This window comes from Rana temporaria, chromosome 3 (assembly GCF_905171775.1).
Source record: "Rana temporaria chromosome 3, aRanTem1.1, whole genome shotgun sequence".
Taxonomy (NCBI): Eukaryota; Metazoa; Chordata; class Amphibia; order Anura; family Ranidae; genus Rana; species Rana temporaria.
In genome coordinates this window covers 318,334,846-318,353,173 of record NC_053491.1, presented here as the reverse complement: position 1 = coordinate 318,353,173, position 18,328 = coordinate 318,334,846, and the positions used below count along the sequence as shown (strand labels likewise).

The following is an 18,328-nucleotide window of genomic DNA, read 5'->3' as shown; positions in this document are numbered from 1 at the left end:
ACTTGGTCAAAGATAGAGAAATGCAGCAGCTTTGGTAATGGATAAGCTTAAAAGGATTGTAAAAACAGACAATTGTACCACACTTTATAAAAAGAATGATTGATATTCCTCTTTCAGACCTCTAATCTTTTTGATTCATGTATCCCTTTTTTTAAATCTCATAGGGCCCAATAAAGCTGCAGCAGTGGAGCCGACCAACCCCACACAGAGCCAAGCCCCACCCTCGCCGGATGTGCAGGAAGTGGAAAATGCCACCACATCAGGTCAGTGCCATACAGCACAGCTTCAGGTAATACATGTAGGCCTGCATAATTGTAATACATGTTTTTTTTCCAAATTTCAGTAAGTGTTCGAGCTGTTGGGGGCGGATTAGACACCGATAGTGCCCAGGTCTTAATTGGGGAGATCCTATCCTGCAGGGAAGAAATAGAGGACATAAACATTGCCTTAGGGCAGCTTAAAAAGAAAACCCAAGTGGTGGACCAAAAACTGAAGAATCTGATGGATGTGCTGGGGAGGGTTTAAAAAAAAATATAAAAAAAAAAAGAGATGTAGACAAGTTTTTGTTAAAGCAAAAATATATTTCTTGACAAAAAAAATAAATAAATAAAGAATTTCTATTAAGATATTTTTGAAAAAAATAAATAAAATGACAAATTTTAAGTGTGAACCAATAAACATTTTTGGATACTCAACAATGTGTGGCTTATTATTATATTAATGCTGCCTAAAAGAACAAATCTAGATTTGGGGTGTTTACATTGACAATGATGAGTGTTTAGTACAGAAAAATAATCATGACACTATGATAATGTAGGAGAAAGCTATAATGAACTCAAATTAGAAAATAATCAAACAAAGAAAAATACTAGAACAGGGGCAGAAAAATTAGGCCTTAGGCACTGCTGGCGGTGCCACAACACTGCAACCCTTCACAGATAATGTCATTGGAGCGCAGCAAAGAGCCACATGCAAAGTATTGCGTCGAAAATTGTTATTATACGCCCCTGTTAAACAGGGGCAGAAAAATTGGGCCTTAGGCACTAATGGCGGTGCCACAACACTGCAATCCCTAAGGCCGGGTACACACGAACAAACATGTATGGTGAAAGCGGTCCGTCGGACCGTTTTCACCATACATGTCTGCCAGAGGGCTTCTGTACGATGGTTGTACACACCATCATACAGAAGTCCGCGCGTAAACAATACGCGGGGCGTGTCCGCGGTGTCGCCGCGTCGATGACGCGGTGTCGCCGCGACAATGACGCAGCGACGTGGGCGGCCCGCCTTTAAAATGCTTCCACGCATGCGTCGAAGTCATTCGACGCATGCGAGGGACGGCGGGCGCCTGGACATGTACGGTAGGTCTGTACTGAGGACCGTACATGTCCGAGCGGGCAGAATTCCAGCGGACTGTTTTAAAACAAGTCCAGGAATATTTGTCTGCTGGGAAAAGGCCCGGCGGGCAAATGTTTGCTGGAATTCGGCCCGCTCGCGCCCACACACGACCGAACATGTCTGCTGAAACTGGCCCGCGGACCAGTTTCAGCAGACATGTTTGGTCGTGAGTATGGGGCCTCACAGATAATGTCATTGGAGCGCAGCAAAGAGCCACATGCAAAGTACTACATCCAAAATGTTTATTATACGCCCCTGTTAAAGAAAAATTGGGCCTTAGGTACTGGTGGCGGAGGACAGAACTAACAATGTTCTTACTAGCTATCAGCAAGATCATTGAGAAGGAAGAGGATATTGAGTCAGCAGGTCCTTTTCCTATTCTCTCATATAGAGTGTTTTGGTGTCAGCCCTAGTAAGTGATCGGTATATCACCGATATTCCCCCCCTCTGCTCCATGGCTTGACCGCACCACCTTTCGTAGTCCGTGATCGAGAGTGGGGGCGTTGTGGAAGACCGTAAGGACCGGATAAAATTTGCGATTTGGTGGTATCTATACCTTTCCGATTTAGGCATGTCGAGTCTGCTAATACAGAGGGCCAGAGTGAGAGGCCCAGCTGGGTTGACAAAGTGTCCTATCCTATATAGTCCTTTATCCAACCACCACTGGAAAGCTGTAATGTCTAAACCAGGAGGGAACAAGGGGATTCGAAAAATATGTGACAGTGGGTGCCAGTGCGAGATTAGAAGTGGATTCGTTTTGAGAGAATCCCACAGTGCTAGGGAATGGGAAAGCGTGGGCGCCATAATAGCAGGTCTGGATTTAGCGGGACACCAGAGAATATAGTCCAGGGTGTATTGGGGGATAGCTTGTCTCTCCATATGTACCCAGTCAGGGTGTGCTATTTTAGAATATATAGTGGAGAGTTGAGATAGCTGCCATCTGATACCAGAGGAGGTTAGGTAAACCCACCCTTCCCTGGTCATGATTCCTATACAGGGTCCCTTTGGCTACTCTGTGCCCCTTCATTCCCCAAATAAATTTTATGATTCTAGATTGAAATTTCCTGAGGTGGTCCTTGGGTACGGGGATAGGCAGCGATCTAAATAGATAGAGGATGCGTGTCAGAAGGGTAATTTTTACTGAATTCACTCTTCTAAGCCAGGAAAGGCCTAATTTATCCCAGTGCGAGAGATCTTCCTCCAGTTTGCGAAAAATAGGGGAAAATTTGCGGAATATAATTTGTCTATAGATGCGGTGAGATTAACCCCCAGGTAGGGGATTGACTTTTCTTTCCAGCGGAACCGAAAATTGTCTTTAAGCTGTCTTTAAGCTGCGCCACCAGCTTTGCTGGCAAGTTGACATTAAGTGCCAGGGATTTCGAATAGTTAACCTTGAGTCCAGTAACTCTGCCAAAGTCATCAAGAACCCTGCATATGTTTGGTAATGAAGTAAGGGGTGAGGTGATAAAAAGTAATACATCGTCCGCGAAGAGAGTGCATTTGTGGGTTTGTGGCCCGCACCGTACGACATGTATATCCGGGTTGTCTGATAGCGATAGCTAGGGTTTCAATAACCATGGCGAAGATCAATGGGCATAAGGGACAGCCCTGTCTCGTACCGTTTAGAATTGGGAAAGATGTCAAATAGTAACACTGCATTTTGATTTTCGCCTCCGGGTTTGAGTAGAGTGCCCCAATTGTGTTCAGGAAGGAACGGCCAAAACCCAATTTTTGTAGAATCGGGGACAGGAAAGACCAGGAGACAGAGTCGAACGCTTTCATGAGGTCCAGAGAAAGCAATAATCCCTCCTGTGGGGGTCCCCTGTCCCATCTAGACCCCAGCAAAGAAACTATGTCAATTGCTCTTCTGATCTGATCAGGTCCTTGTCTACCAGGCATAAAACCTACCTGGTCTTTGTGAATATAGAGGCCAATAAAATTGGATGTTCTATCTGCCATAATTTTCGTAACATTTTTTAGGTCATTGTTTATCAATGATATGGGGCGATAATTAGCTGTGCAACTAGTGTCCTTGCCCGGTTTAGGTATTACAGTGATATACACTGAATTTAACCCTGTGTCTAGTTGAGCTCCAGCACGAAGTTGATTAAAGAATCGTGCCAGGTAAGGGGATAGTAGTGGGGCAAAATGCTTGTAATACGGAACTGAAAAGCCATCAGGACCAGGGGCAGAGTTATTTTTGAGGTTTTTGATGACCTGAGAGATTTTCTCCGACAATATAGGGGCCTCTAAGCTATCCCTGTGGCGATCCTGGATTTTGGGGATCTTCAGTGGGTTTAGGAAGGAGTCAATCAGGCGGGGGCAGGGGTTCCTTCCCCTCTTTGCTGTACAATGTGCGGTAGAAGTCATGGAAAGCTTCCATGATTTTCTGGGGATTTTGCGTGAGGGCTCCATTGCATAGTGTTGTTTTAGGTAAGGGGCGGGGTCTAATTTTAGGAGTCAGCTTACGTGCTAGCATAGGGCCTGACCTATCTTTCTGATGGTAAAACTTCCCACCCTCCCAGCGTAAACTCTTTTCTGTTACGGCAGTAAAAGCCAAGTTAAGAGCTGTGCTCGCCGCTTCAAATTTTGCTGCTGAGGCAGAGGAGGGCTTACGTTTATGTTGTTTGCTTAGAGAGATATTCTAATTTTATGAGATGCACCTGTAAATGTTCAGTTGCGTGGTTACCAGCATACAGCCACAGTCTGTAATTTATTTGTACAGGCAGCTGTACACAAAGACCTGTTACTCTTGTTTTTCATAATGTAGGACTCTCTGTGCCCATCTGAATTAACTGATTAATGATTAATGATTTATTCACCAACTCCTCCCCAAAAACATATACTTACTTTTCCTTCACTTTCCACCACTCCATTCAGCAAATGGAGCCAATGGAAATATTTCTAGGTATAGAGGTGCATTTTACTCACCAAAATGTGACAGCACTGGGTCAATCAGTGCTGTCACATAGCCCTTTATAAGAAATTCCTCCAGTGACTCACAGCTTTCAAAGGACGTTCCTGTCTGCCATCCAACATTTGTCTGTGGAAAATCTGACAACAATTGTCCCATGGAGCATACAAACAGTCGGATTTTTGGCCAATAGTCGGTCAACACACAATTCCCGTCGGAAAATTTGATTGTGTGTACAAGGCTTTAGAGGAGCCATTGCTGTTTACATGTATCTGCATAATCAGCTGCTTCATGCGGTTACAGATGTCCAAAGCTGCATGCATCTGCATTGACAAATGCAGGCCAATACATATGATGTCACTGTAGAACTACCCCCATAGGAGCTGCTGGATTAGATTTGGGCTTTGCACGTTACCTCAACATTCATTGTCTAGGGGAAGAAAGTCTGTAAAGAATGCCAATGTCCACACAAGTTGTAAAAACTTTAGCTGTTAGGTTTTATTTTTTCTTCTCATAACTTGCAGGAAAGTAGAAGGATGAAGGAGCAGGAGAAGGTTCAGGCGCATAGTACAGATAACTGGTGAAAGTTCCAAAAAGTCACTCACCACTTCCTCTCGAGTGGGTATTGCTCACCCGGATAGGCCCCTCTCACCTGGCCTAGCACCCGGAATGAAGCACGAACAATGATCAGTCACAGTCTCTGCCACAGACTGGTTGCAAGCTTAACCACTTAAGCCCCGGACCAATATGCTGCTAAATGCCCAAAGGCGTTTTTACAATTCGGCACTGCGTCGCTTTAACAGACAATTGCGCGCTCGTGCAACGTGGCTCCCAAACAAAATTGACGTCCTTTTTTCCCTACAAATAGAGCTTTCTTTTGGTGGTATTTGATCTTATTTTTTGCGCTATAAACAAAAATAGAGCGACAATTTTGAAAAAAATGCAATATTTTTTACTTTTTGCTGTAACAAATATCCCCCAAAAACATATATAAAATTAATTTTTTTCCTCAGTTTAGGCCGATACGTATTCTTCTACCTATTTTTGGTAAAACAAATCGCAATAAGCGTTTTTTCGATTGGTTTGCGCAAAATTTATAGCGTTTACAAAATAGTTGATATTATTATTGCATTTGTATTAATTTTTTTTTTTTTACTACTAATGGCGGCGATCAGCGATTTTTTTCGTGACTGCGACATTATGGCGGACACTTCGGACAATTTTGACACAATTTTGGGACCTTTGTAATTTTCACAGCAAAAAATGCATTTAAATTGCATTCTTTATTGTGAAAATGACAGTTGCAGTTTGGGAGTTAACCACAGGGGGCGCTGAACGTTTTAGGCTTCACCTAGTGTGTGTTTACAACAGTAGGGGGGTGTGGCTGTAGGTCTGACGTCATCGATTGTGTCTCCCCTATAAAGGGGATGACACGATCGATGCGCCACCACAGTGAAGCACGGGGAAGCCGTGTTTACATACGGCTCTCCCCGTTCTTCAGCTCCGGGGAGCGATCACGACGGAGCGGCTATAAACGAATAGCCGCGCCGTCGTCCCGGATCGCTCCCCGAGGGAATCCGCCCGCCGCACGCAGCGGGGGGGTCCCGATCAGACCCCCGACCCGCGGAAAGGCAAGGACTTATATAAACGTCCTTCTGCCTGTCCGTGCCATTGTGCGGACGTAAATAGTTGTGCGGCGGGCGTTAAGGGGTTAAGTGAACGTTTCCGGAATTCTCTGCCACAGGATTTAGTACCCGGATATTCAGCCTTACAGTATCAGAACCTTTAAGCCAACCGGGCACACTATAAGGTTTTCGTAGACTACGGTGCATCCTCCAATAAGGTTACCAGGCCTCTCCCAAAGTACCAGCCTTCTGCTCGGTCCTTTCCGGGACAGGTCCCCCCCTGGTTTCCTCCATTGAGCGGCTTCCTCCCGCAGGACAGACAGCACAGGATCACTTTCCGAGCGTAGGCCCCAGTCAGGACGACTCGGCTTACCTGGCAGGAACGCAGCCTCGGGCCCACATGGCCCGAGACCAAAAATCATGCAGCACATACCTCGCGCCAGGAGGGCCACAAGGTGGGAAAAGGGCCCCAAAACATGGTGTCTGCCCCTTAAGTATCCTTCCCCAGCATTCCCAGTGGGGAGACCACTCCCACTGGGCTGCTACCGGAGTAAGACACCCAATACACCCTGGCCTGCTTGAGTTCCAACATTGGCCTATGGTGACAACGCCACCCACAGGCAAACAAAGGAAATTCCCTCCAAGCACAGCCAGAGCTAGAACAGAGGACGATTTAGCCTTAATTAACAAAGTCTGAGCTAATTATCAGCTCAGACACCCACTAAATTTAACATAGCGCCTGGTCATCAGGAGCAGGGTGCTACATCACTATAACATGAGATGACACATATAAAAGTCTGAGAGCACTGCACACCGCTGATTTGGTGCTTAAAAAAATGGAGGAACAGTTCCCCTTTGGGTTTTTTGCTGCAAAAAAAAAACAAAACACGGGGAACTGTTTCTCCATTTTTTAAGCAATACATATGATGTCAACAATCTCTGATACTTTCCATATGGACCACATGTGTTTAACCACTTCCCGACGGCCGTACGAATATGTGCGGCCGCAGGGTGGCTCTAATTCTCTAACAGGATGCATACAGTGCCTTGCAAAAGTATTCGGCCCCCTTGAACTTTGCAACCTTTTGCCACATTTCAGGCTTCAAACATAAAGATATAAAACTGTAATTTTTTTTTAAGAATCAACAACAAGTGGGACACAATCATGAAGTTGGAACGAAATTTATTGGATATTTCAAACTTTTTTAACAAATAAAAAACTGAAAAATTGGGCGTGCAAAATTATTCAGCCCCCTTAAGTTAATACTTTGTAGCACCACATTTTGCTGCGATTACAGCTGTAAGTCGCTTGGGGTATGTCTCTATCAGTTTTGCACATCGAGAGACTGAAATATTTGCCCATTCCTCCTTGCAAAACAGCTGGAGCTCAGTGAGGTTGGATGGAGAGCGTTTGTGAACAGCAGTTTTCAGTTCTTTCCACAGATTCTCGATTGGATTCAGGTCTGGACTTTGACTTGGCCATTCTAACACCTGGATATGTTTATTTGTGAACCATTCCATTGTAGATTTTGCTTTATGTTTTGGATCATTGTCTTGTTGGAAGACAAATCTCCGTCCCAGTCTCAGGTCTTTTGCAGACTCCATCAGGTTTTCTTCCAGAATGGTCCTGTATTTGGCTCCATCCATCTTCCCATCAATTTTAACCATCTTCCCTGTCCCTGCTGAAGAAAAGCAGGCCCAAACCATGATGCTGCCACCACCATGTTTGACAGTGGGGATGGTGTGTTCAGGGTGATGAGCTGTGTTGCTTTTACGCCAAACATAACGTTTTGCATTGTTGCCAAAAAGTTCATCTGACCAGAGCACCTTCTTCCACATGTTTGATGTGTCTCCTAGGTGGCTTGTGGCAAACTTTAAACAACACTTTTTATGGCTATCTTTAAGAAATGGCTTTCTTCTTGCCACTCTTCCATAAAGGCCAGATTTGTGCAGTATACGACTGATTGTTTTCCTATGGACAGAGTCTCCCACCTCAGCTGTAGATCTCTGCAGTTCATCTAGAGTGATCATGGGCCTCTTGGCTGCATCTCTGATCAGTCTTCTCCTTGTATGAGCTGAAAGTTTAGAGGGACGGCCAGGTCTTCGTAGATTTGCAGTGGTCTGATACTCCTTCCATTTCAATATTATCGCTTGCACAGTGCTCCTTGGGATGTTTAAAGCTTGGGAAATCTTTTTGTATCCAAATCCGGCTTTAAACTTCTCCACAACAGTATCTCTGACCTGCCTGGTGTGTTCCTTGTTCTTCATGATGCTCTTTAAACGGACCTCTGAGACTATCACAGTAGAGGTGCATTTATACGAAGACTTGATTACACCACAGGTGGATTCTATTTATCATCAATAGTCATTTAGGTCAACTTTGCATCATTCAGAGATCCTCACTGGAGAGAATTTGCTGCACTGAAAGTAAAGGGGCTGAATAATTTTGCACGCCCAAATTTTCAGTTTTTTATTTGTTAAAAAAGTTTGAAATATCCAATAAATTTCGTTCCACTTCATGATTGTGTCCCACTTGTTGTTGATTCTTCAAAAACAATTACAGTTTTATATCTTTATGTTTGAAGCCTGAAATGTGGCAAAAGGTTGCAAAGTTCAAGGGGGCCGAATACTTTCGCAAGGCACTGTATATGCGTCCTCCGCTCCTCCAGGCCACTAGAGGGCGCGCGGTGCCGTCGGTGGCGTGCACGTGCCCGCCACATTCCTGAGATACCGATGCGTTTTCCCTTCGCGCCCGCAATGTCCACCAGGCACTCGCGGTTACAGGGACAAGGACATGGATCTCTGTGTGTAAACAGAGATCCATGTCCTGTCAGGGGAGAGAGGAGACCGATCTGTGTCCCTTGTACATAGGGACACAGCATCGGTCACATCCCCCAGTCACCCCCCTCCTTCCACAGTTAGAACACACCCAGGGAATACATTTAACCCCTTCCTCGCCCCCTAGTGTTAACCTCTTCACTGCCAGTCACATTAATACAGTAATCGGTGCATTTTTATCGCACTGATCGCAGTATAAATGTGAATGGCGCCAAAAATGTGTCAAAAGTGTCCGATGTGTCCGCCATAACGTCGCAGTCCCAATAAAAATCGCAGATCGCCGCCATTACTAGTAAAAAAAAATAATAATAAAAATTAATAATAATTCTGTCCCCTATTTTGTAAGCGCTATAACTTTTGCGCAAACCAGTCGCTTATTGCGATTTTTTTTTTACCAAAAATATGTAGAATAATACGTATCGGCCTAAACTGAGAACATTTTTTTTTAAAAAAAACAATGGGCTATTTATTATAGCAACAAGTAAAAAATATTGACTTTTTTTAAAAATTGTCGCAATTTTTTGTTTATAGCGCAAAAAATAAAAACCGCGGAGGTGATCAAATACCACCAAAAGAAAGCTCTATTTGTGGGGAAAAAAGGACACCAATTTTGTTTGGGAGCCACGTCGCACAACCGCGCAATTGTTAGTTAAAGCGACGCAGTGCCGGAAGCTGAAATTTCACCTGGTCAGGAAGGGGGTATACGTACCCAGTAAGCAAGTGGTTAACATTCATTTTGTTGTAAACATTTCAGTATTGTGGATGTGACACGGATGTTAAAGACTTAATAGTTTTGTTACTACTACACTTAGTGAATGTAATAAAATACATTCAGACACTTTTTCCTGCAGAGACCTCTGCATGTTCCATAATCATAAAATTGCTGCGGTGCATCTCACGCGTACATAGCTCTCTGCAGCAATACTTTGCAGTATTCTGCAGGGAGAGAATGATATACTGTCTACCTGTCAGTTTGTTATTGCATTATTCAGTAAGGGCACAGGCTGCTTTGACCTATGGATTGAATTCCTGACGGATATTCAAGTTACTGTGAACAAATCCAAGCTTCCAGAATCTCTAACTGCGACTCTGCTCTGCTAAAAATCCTGATTCTTCCTCTGCAGTGGCAGTGCAGTACAAGGAAAGTTTGACTATGCTGCAATGCACACATCTCTCACTGCTACCAGCCTGAAATGCACACTTGCACCTATACTCCCAGGCATGTTTAATGGGCTTGATGATGAGGCTAGCTAGGGATCAGCTGAATCAGTAGCTGCTGCAGTCAGACAGATGGAGCTTAGGCAGGCAGAGAGAGGATGCTCAGGAAGAAAGAGGAGGGAGTGGAAGTAATGGGCTGGGTGAGGAATCCAAGACACCTGTATGATGTTACCTTTTAAATAATATAGGACCTTGCAAGCTTAGGTAGAGGAAACTGGAGACAAGTCAGCAGAGCTTATTGCAAAACCTACCTGGTGGGGTGCACAGCCGGTGCCCTGTTCATTGCTTGGATCACTGACCTCTGAAAGAAACACACATAGATACTGAGATAAACCTTGGAAACTGGTTAAGAAGCAATTAAACACAGAAGATAATAATAAAAAAACTAGACATGGAAAAACAGAGAATTTTCTTCTGCAAAGCATAAGACAAAAAGGGAACTGTACCACTTGGCCAACAGAAGAAAAAAAAAGGATTGCACTCATGTGCAGTGACCTGAGAGCAAGGCAGAGTTAACGTGTCAGTTGGGGATACAGTCATCTTGTGGAACACGGGAAGAATGGTGCATATTCCAGACGATGCAGACTTTAACACTTTCCGGGAGCAATGTGAGATTAACGACGGCTGGCAGTGCCAATACAACAAGGGGGGAGTGACGGTGTGGAGCCAGGAGCAAGACAGTATCAAGACTGTGAAGAAACTCAAGGTATGTTCATAGTCATTCCTTTTATTGTAAAAAGGGTACCCATGCTTTAGTATCCCCTATGTGGTAACTCTGCTCCCCAATTCTTGCAAGAGAAATCTAAAAACTTTCTTTATTAGAAGTACTGCATGCAGAGTCTAAAACTGGGGAGCATAACAAAAAAAAAAGAGAGACCCCCTTAATGTTACTTTATGGAGGGGTCTAAGAACAGAGACCACTTTAAACATTGCACGTTAGTTTGCCTTCCTTTAAAAAGTTGATCAGTATACCCAATCTTTCGGATCTGTAGATCAAACACTCAGGTCTGGTTCACATTGGGTACGATTTGAGAAGCGCTGCACCGATTTCAAAAAGTAGTTCATGTACTTTTTTGCGATTTCGGGCCGCGATTTACATTGACATCTGCACAGATGTCTCTGAAATCGCGGCCGAAATTGTGCGAGTTCAGCTGAACTCGCACGGCTTCACTCCCGCAGCCCAGTGTGAACCTGGGCTCAAGCTCAATTCAAATTAATGCAAGCATATGAAAACTACTCCACTACTACCTTTTAAAAATAAATGGCAAGCCTGGCTATCTCATCCTAGAACTTCTAAATGCCTAAAATATTGTAACCTTTAGCCCAGGTTCACACTGGGTACGATTTGGTACGATTTGAGATGCGATTTCACATGTCAAATCGCATCTCAAATCGGCGGCATTTGCCGGCAATGGCACCGTCCTAATCGGTGCGATGCCGCATCTGCGGCGCTGCACCGATTTTAAAAAGTAGTTCCTGTACTACTTTTTGCGATTTCGGGCCACGATTTACATTGAACCCTGCACAAATGTCTCTTAAATCGCGGCAAAATTTTATGATTTTTACAGCGATTTTTGAATTGGCAGTAGTGTGAACCTAGCCTTATAGTACTGGTGAATTTGATATAACCTTCCTTATTATATGAGATTCAGATGTAGCTCATTATTACTAAGTTCTTTTGATCCTTGTTGATATTATTAAATTGTTAGTCAACCCCTCCTTTACAGTTTGATCCCATCTGGGGTAATTGGTGGTCTAACAACTAGATATCAATACTTATTATTCTCTCTTCTGTTGTTTGTTTTGTTCATTGTCACAATAAGTGTCGAACAAGTATTATGATCATACCTTTAAAGTGATGTCTAATCTTCTAGATTGTAAGCTCTAATGAGCAGGGCTCTCTGATTCCCCCCCCCCCCTGTATTGTAATTGTATTGTCTGCCTTAATGTTGTAAATCGCTGCGCAAACTGTTGGCGCTATATAAATCCTGTATAATAATAATAATAATATTGTAAAAAAAAAAATTGATCAGTAGTTCAAAATGATTGAAGATTTTTGTGAGCTTTAATAAACCCTTTATATGCAATACAATTGAAGAATCATAGGTCGATCAGTGTTGTATTCTTTCTAAAATAAAGAGGAAGACCCCTTCTGTACTGGGTTAATGAGCAGTAGAGACTACCCCCTAAGGACTCATTTACGCTGGCAATGACCTACAGGCATATAATTCCACACTTTGTTTACCTGCATTCTGGTGCATTCAGTTTAGCGAAAATAGAATTCAGTGCATCCAGGGGCAGATTAGATCCTGTGAATGCTTCTAAACAAGTGTAAACTCTTGTAGACAGACACAAGAACACATTTAGGTAGATTCAGAGAGATGGGATTAAATTTAGGGCGGCGTAGCCTAGCCTGTTTAGGCTACACCGCCGTAAATTAGCTAGGCTAGTAGTGATTTTCAATCTACTTTCCTGCTAATCTTCGGCGGCGTAGCCTCAAACGAGCGGGCGTAAGGGCGCCTAATTCAAATTGGTTGGAGGGGGGCGTGTTGTATGGAAATGAGGCTTGACCTCACGTTTTTTGTTTTTTTCATGCTATTGCGCACATTTCCCAGTGCGCATTGCGGCTAAGTACGCCGTACGGGCCTATTGATTTCGACGTGTACGTAAACGATGTAACTTCCGATTCGCGGACGACTTGCGCAAACTACGTAAAAAATTCGAACCTCGCGGCGGCCATACTTTAACATTGTTATTCCACTTCATAGGTGGAATAACTTTAGGCCGCCTAAGGCATTACAGAAACTACGTTAATCGACTGCGGCGGGCTCGCGTACGTTCGAGAATTGGCGTAAAAGCTCATTTACATCTACGCCGGCCGCAATGGAAGCGCCACCTAGCGGCCATCCAAAAAATTGCAAGCTAAGATAGAACGACGCAAGCCGTCCTATTTTAGCTTTGTTTAAGCGTATCTCTGTTTGAGCATACGCTTAAACAAACGCCGGCGTAGATTCAGAGTTAGGTCGACTTATCTACTGATAAGTCGGTCTAACTCTTTGTGAATCTACCTATTAGTCCAGGTTCACACTGGGCTGCGGGAGTGAAGCCGTGCAAGTTCAGCTGAACTCGCACAATTTCACTCCCGCTGGCAGTCCCGATTTCGGCCGCGATTTAAGAGACATCTGTGCAAGTTTCTGCACAGATGTCAATGTAAATCGCGGCCCGAAATCGCAAAAAGTAGTACAGGAACTACTTTTGAAATCGGTGCAGCGCAGCAGATGCGGCGTTGCACCGATTAGGACGGTGTCATTGCCAGCAAATGCCGCCGATTTGAGATGTGATTTGACATGTGAAATCGCACCAAATCGCACCCAGTGTGAACCTGGGCTTAAAAACAGGAGAATCTGATCTGGGTTGCACCAAGGGCCATTTTACCGAGGAGGTGGCAGGATCGCCTCCTAATTGCCTGGTAGCCGCTGCTCTGTTTTTACTCCCGAGAATAATTTCTCCTGCATTTACAGCAATTAAACGCAGGAGGCTAGTGGGAATGTAGCCGTTTGACTTCAACAATCTGTGACTTTGTTGTATAAAAGCAGATTGAACGTTGCTTGGACATATTCTGGTTTTATCCAACACTTGAACTCCAATTTTAGAGCTGCTGTTAATAAACCATAAGGGCTCGTTTTCATATGTATGTCGCCCTCTGAAAAGTGTTCTGCAATAGATTGCTTTTCAGAGAGCGCTTTTTAAACCCTTAAAACTCACACAACTGTGCTGCAACCCCATGCTTGTGGTGTGGCCCTATTCCGTTGACGCAACAGGGGGATAATTTTTTCCCCACCGTCTTTGCAGCTTAACGGGGAGCAGAGAGGGCAGTAAAATACAGCTCGCCCATGTGTTATTATTGCATCAAATTATAAACCTAACCTTTAAACACCTGACTGACCTGTTTTAGTCATTGTTGTTTTGTACCTGTCAGTGGAATTTTTTTTTTCTAGAAGTAAAAATCCCTTTTTAATAAGGAAGTATTCCAAATTTACGTGGTGCCATATGACGACTTTATTATCCAGAACAATATCTAATTACGTTTGTAAGAGTTTTCTTGCATTTAATGAAATGCTTAATTTTTTTCCCCAAACTGAAAAACATATCATTTGCTATTTTTTTGGCTTGCACCTAAACTGTGTGTGTATTGTGCCCATCATTTACAGCCAACTGTGCTCCATCAATTGCAGCCACTGTGCCCACCCGCTGTCTGCCCGACACTTACCCTATCACGGTGGTGGGTCAGGCAGTGAAGCTGTAGGAAGGGTATCGCGGCGCTTTGCTCTGTGTCCTCCATGCATCCTCTGTGCATGTCTTCTTCCTGCTTTGCTAGGCGGCCAATGAAATCGCTTCTCCCTTCAGCCAATCAGGTGTCTGGTATTGCATCCGTTATTTCAACTGACTATTGCGCGGTCGTGCAATGTTGCACCCAAAAAAAAATTGACGTCCTTTTTTCCCACAAATAGAGCTTTCTTTTGGTGGTATTTGTTGAGCTATAAACAAAAAAAAAAAAAGCAACAATTTTGAAAAATAAGCTATATATTTTTTTTTTTTTTTTTTTTTTACTTTTTGCTACAATAAATATTTTTCCTCAGTTTTTGGTTAAAAAAAAAAAAAAAGTGTATATTGATTGGTTTTCACACAAGTTATAGCTTCTACACAATAGGGTATAGTTTTATGGCACTTTTAATATTCTTTTTTTTTTTTTCTTGTAATGGTGGTGATCTGCGATTTTTTTTTTTTTTTTTTTTTTTTTTTTATCATGACCGCGACATTATGGCGGACACATCAGAAATTTTTTACACTATTTTGGGACCATTGTCATTTATACAGCGATCAGTGCTATAAAAATGATTAGTGTGTAAATGACACTAGCAGGAAAGGGGTTAACCACTAGGGGGCAAGGAAGGGGTTAAGTGTGTCCTAGGGAGTGATTCTAACTGTGTGGGGGCTGGGCTACCAGTGACAGGGAGCAGTAGATCACTGTCCTGTTTTTAGGCAGAACAGGGAAATGTTTACACAGGCATCTCCCCCCCCCCCCCCCCCCCGTTCTGCCTCTCCGTGACACAATCGCAGGATACCGGCGGACATCGGGTCACACGGGCATGGAGTATGCGGGCGCCCACAATGCCGTGATTTAAAGGGGACGTACCTGTACGCCTCTTTGCTCAGCTGTGCCATTTGTATATCATCGTGCGCTGGACGGCAAGCAGTTAAAGCGGACACTTGTATGGGGGTGGCTACAGCGGCCCTGGATAGATTCATGCAATGCATGAATCTATCCATAGTACACAGAGGGGGTGGTTGGAGAAAAGGGGCGGCGCCTGAGCACCCATAATGGAAGCACTGCCACTGGTCCGGTCATTTCATTAGAAGCTATATGATGGGGGCTGAAACAAACGTTTTTAACAACTCCAAAACTTCACTGAATACATGTTTCTTGACGAAAGAAACATAATTCAATCCATATTTGAAAAAATTGACCAGTGTAGATATCCACAAACTCTTGATGATTCAAGCGAAATGCGTTCACGCCAGGGCTGGACTTACCATTATGCTTGACTAAGCTAATAGGGGGCCCCGGGAGGAGGAAGCAGGAAGAGCCATGCAGCACGGAAGGGGTCCCCACCCCCCCCCCCCCACTTCTCGGCTCCAGGGGGCCCCTTGAACGCACTCAAGCCCAGGGGCCCCCACCACCCTAAGTCCTGCCCTGATTCACACCATTCCCTAGCTCTGGAGATACTGCATGCTCTACCATCCTCCCTTGCACCTGCTTATCTGTTTTTCAAAGCCAAAAGGGTAGAGTTGCAGTATGCCTTCAAAAACAACTATGTCAGGAAAGCATTACGGAGGTACGGTAGTCCCCATTTTCACTGTTCAATGATGCTAGCTTTTTAACCTCCATACCACAGAGTGCTGTCATCATTGTGCATTGTGGTGACATACTCATTCAGTGCCACTATGTGAATATCAGTCATTATTATCCTTCATAGGTGCACTGGATATGATCATGCTCGTTCACACTTCTCCGTGGGCTTAATTTACTAATGCTAGACAATCGTAGTACCTCCGTCCTGGATGAAAGAAATTTGTGATAATGCTAGTTTTCTGGCTGCAGTGGCTGGATGAGTCACTGACCTGGAAAAAGCCTGAAGCAAGTGAAATTGGAATGTTTTTTTCATTGCAGTAATTGCTGTATAGAAGGCACTGGGCCAACATGACTGCTAGTCTAGACAACTAGCTTTTTTTAGAAAGGCAGTTGGAAATTACAGTTTTCATATTGCATAGTAAAGCTTCCATTTCATGGCTTTTGCTGCATGGAAATGCATTTCAAGCAGAAATCTCATTCTTTCCTATGTGACTGCACCACATTTACTGTAGGTACTGCATTTTACTGTGTTCTGAAAGGAAAACTCTGAGCTTAGTCACACCTACAAGTGTTCTTTTCTTTCCATTGCCTGCTAGGCTCCATGTACACGGGACGTTTTTACAACTGCTCCTTAATGATTAAACTTGAAAGATAGTAACCCACGTTTAAAACGTCCATTTTTCCGCGTTCGCGTTTAGACCAAAAAATGCCTATAAACAAACCGCTGCTAAACGCGGGTTACCGCTTTTAGCCGCTGAAACTTGGAAATCTTCTGAGTCTGAGCCCAGGTTCACACTGGGTACGATTTGGTACGATTTGAGATGCGATTTCACATGTCAAATCGGCGGCATTTGCCGGCAATGGCACTGTCCTAATCGGTGCGACGCCGCATCTGCGGCGCTGCACCGATTTCAAAAAGTAGTTCCTGTACTACTTTTTGCGATTTCGGGCTGCGATTTACATTGAACCATGCACAGATGTCTCTTAAATCGCGGCCAAAATCGCGGCGGCAAATTTTTCCGCGATTTTACCGCGATTTTGAATTCGCAGCAGTGTGAACCTAGCCTGAACCCATTTTTTTGCTTTTAAAGAAACACTGTTAAACGCAACTGCCTAAAAACTGCAAAAAACTAGACTGTGTACATGGTCACATAGGATGACATTGAATGAGTTCAGGGGCAGTTGAAAAAAGCGTCCAACTGCCTCTGAACGTACGTTTAGCAGCGTCCTGTGTACAGGGGGCCTAGTGCAATTTTTGGTCTAGGGTGCCAACTTTTACTAACCATACTGGGCTAGATTCACATAGATCAGCGGATCTTTAGATCCACGTGATCTATGTGATTTAAGATCCGCTGCCGCAAGTTTGAGAGGCAAGTGGCTAATTCACTAAACACTTACCTCCAAACTTGCGGCGGCGGATCGTAAATCCCCCGGCGGAATTCAAATTCCGCGGCTAGGGGGAGTGTACTATTTAAATGAGCATGCGCCGTCCGCGAAATTTCGCGGCGTGCATTGCTCCCACTGACGTCACTAGGACGTCAGTGGTTTCGGCGTGAGCGTAACTTGTGGCGCGCAGGTTTCTGAATCGGCGTACGCAAACAACGTAAAAAAAACAAAAATCAACGCGGGAAAAGCGGCTATACTAAACATTGGCTGTGCCTCACAGAAGCAGGGGTAAGTATACGCCGGGAAAACCGCTACTGAAACGTCGAAACAACACTGCGTCGGGTCCGCGTACGTTCGTGAATTGCCGTAACTCGCTGATTTACATATTTCTCAGTGTAAATCAGCGAGAACGCCCCCCGCGGCCATTTTTTAACCACTTACCCCCCGGACCATATTGCTGCCCAAAGACCAGAGTACTTTTTGCGATTCGGGACTGCGTCGCTTTAACAGACAATTGCGCGGTCGTGCGACGTGGCTCCCAAACAAAATTGGCGTCCTTTTTTTCCCACAAATAGAGCTTTCTTTTGGTGGTATTTGATCACCTCTGCGGTTTTTATTTTTTGCGCTATAAACAAAAATAGAGCGACAATTTCGAAAAAAAATGAATATTTTTTTACTTTTTGCTGTAATAGATATCCCCCAAAAATATATAAAAAAACATTTTTTTTCCTCAGTTTAGGCCGATACGTATTCTTCTACATATTTTCCGTAAAAAAAAATCGCAATAAGCGTTTATTGATTGGTTTGCGCAAAAGTTATAGCGTTTACAAAATAGGGGGTATTTTTATGTCATTTTTATTAATATATATTTTTTACTAGTAATGGCGGCGATCAGCGTTTTTTTTTTCGGTATTGCGACATTATGGCGGACACTTTTGACACATTTTTGGGACCATTGGCATTTTTATAGCGATCAGTGCTATAAAAATGCATTGGATTACTATAAAAATGCCACTGGCAGTGAAGGGGTTAACA

The 18,328-nt window shown here is 43.9% G+C and overlaps 1 protein-coding gene across 1 annotated transcript in view; it reads left to right on the top strand.

Moving 5' to 3' along the window:
* The first annotated feature begins 9,869 nt into the window (after positions 1–9,869).
* Positions 9,870–18,328, top strand: part of LOC120932504 (START domain-containing protein 10-like) — a 115,357-nt gene continuing 106,898 nt past the window's right edge. Inside the window, exon 1 of the mRNA XM_040344958.1 lies at positions 9,870–10,699. Within this exon, the coding sequence (XP_040200892.1) occupies positions 10,553–10,699 (147 nt within the window). The 5' untranslated portion in view covers positions 9,870–10,552. The remainder of the gene's footprint in view (positions 10,700–18,328) is intronic.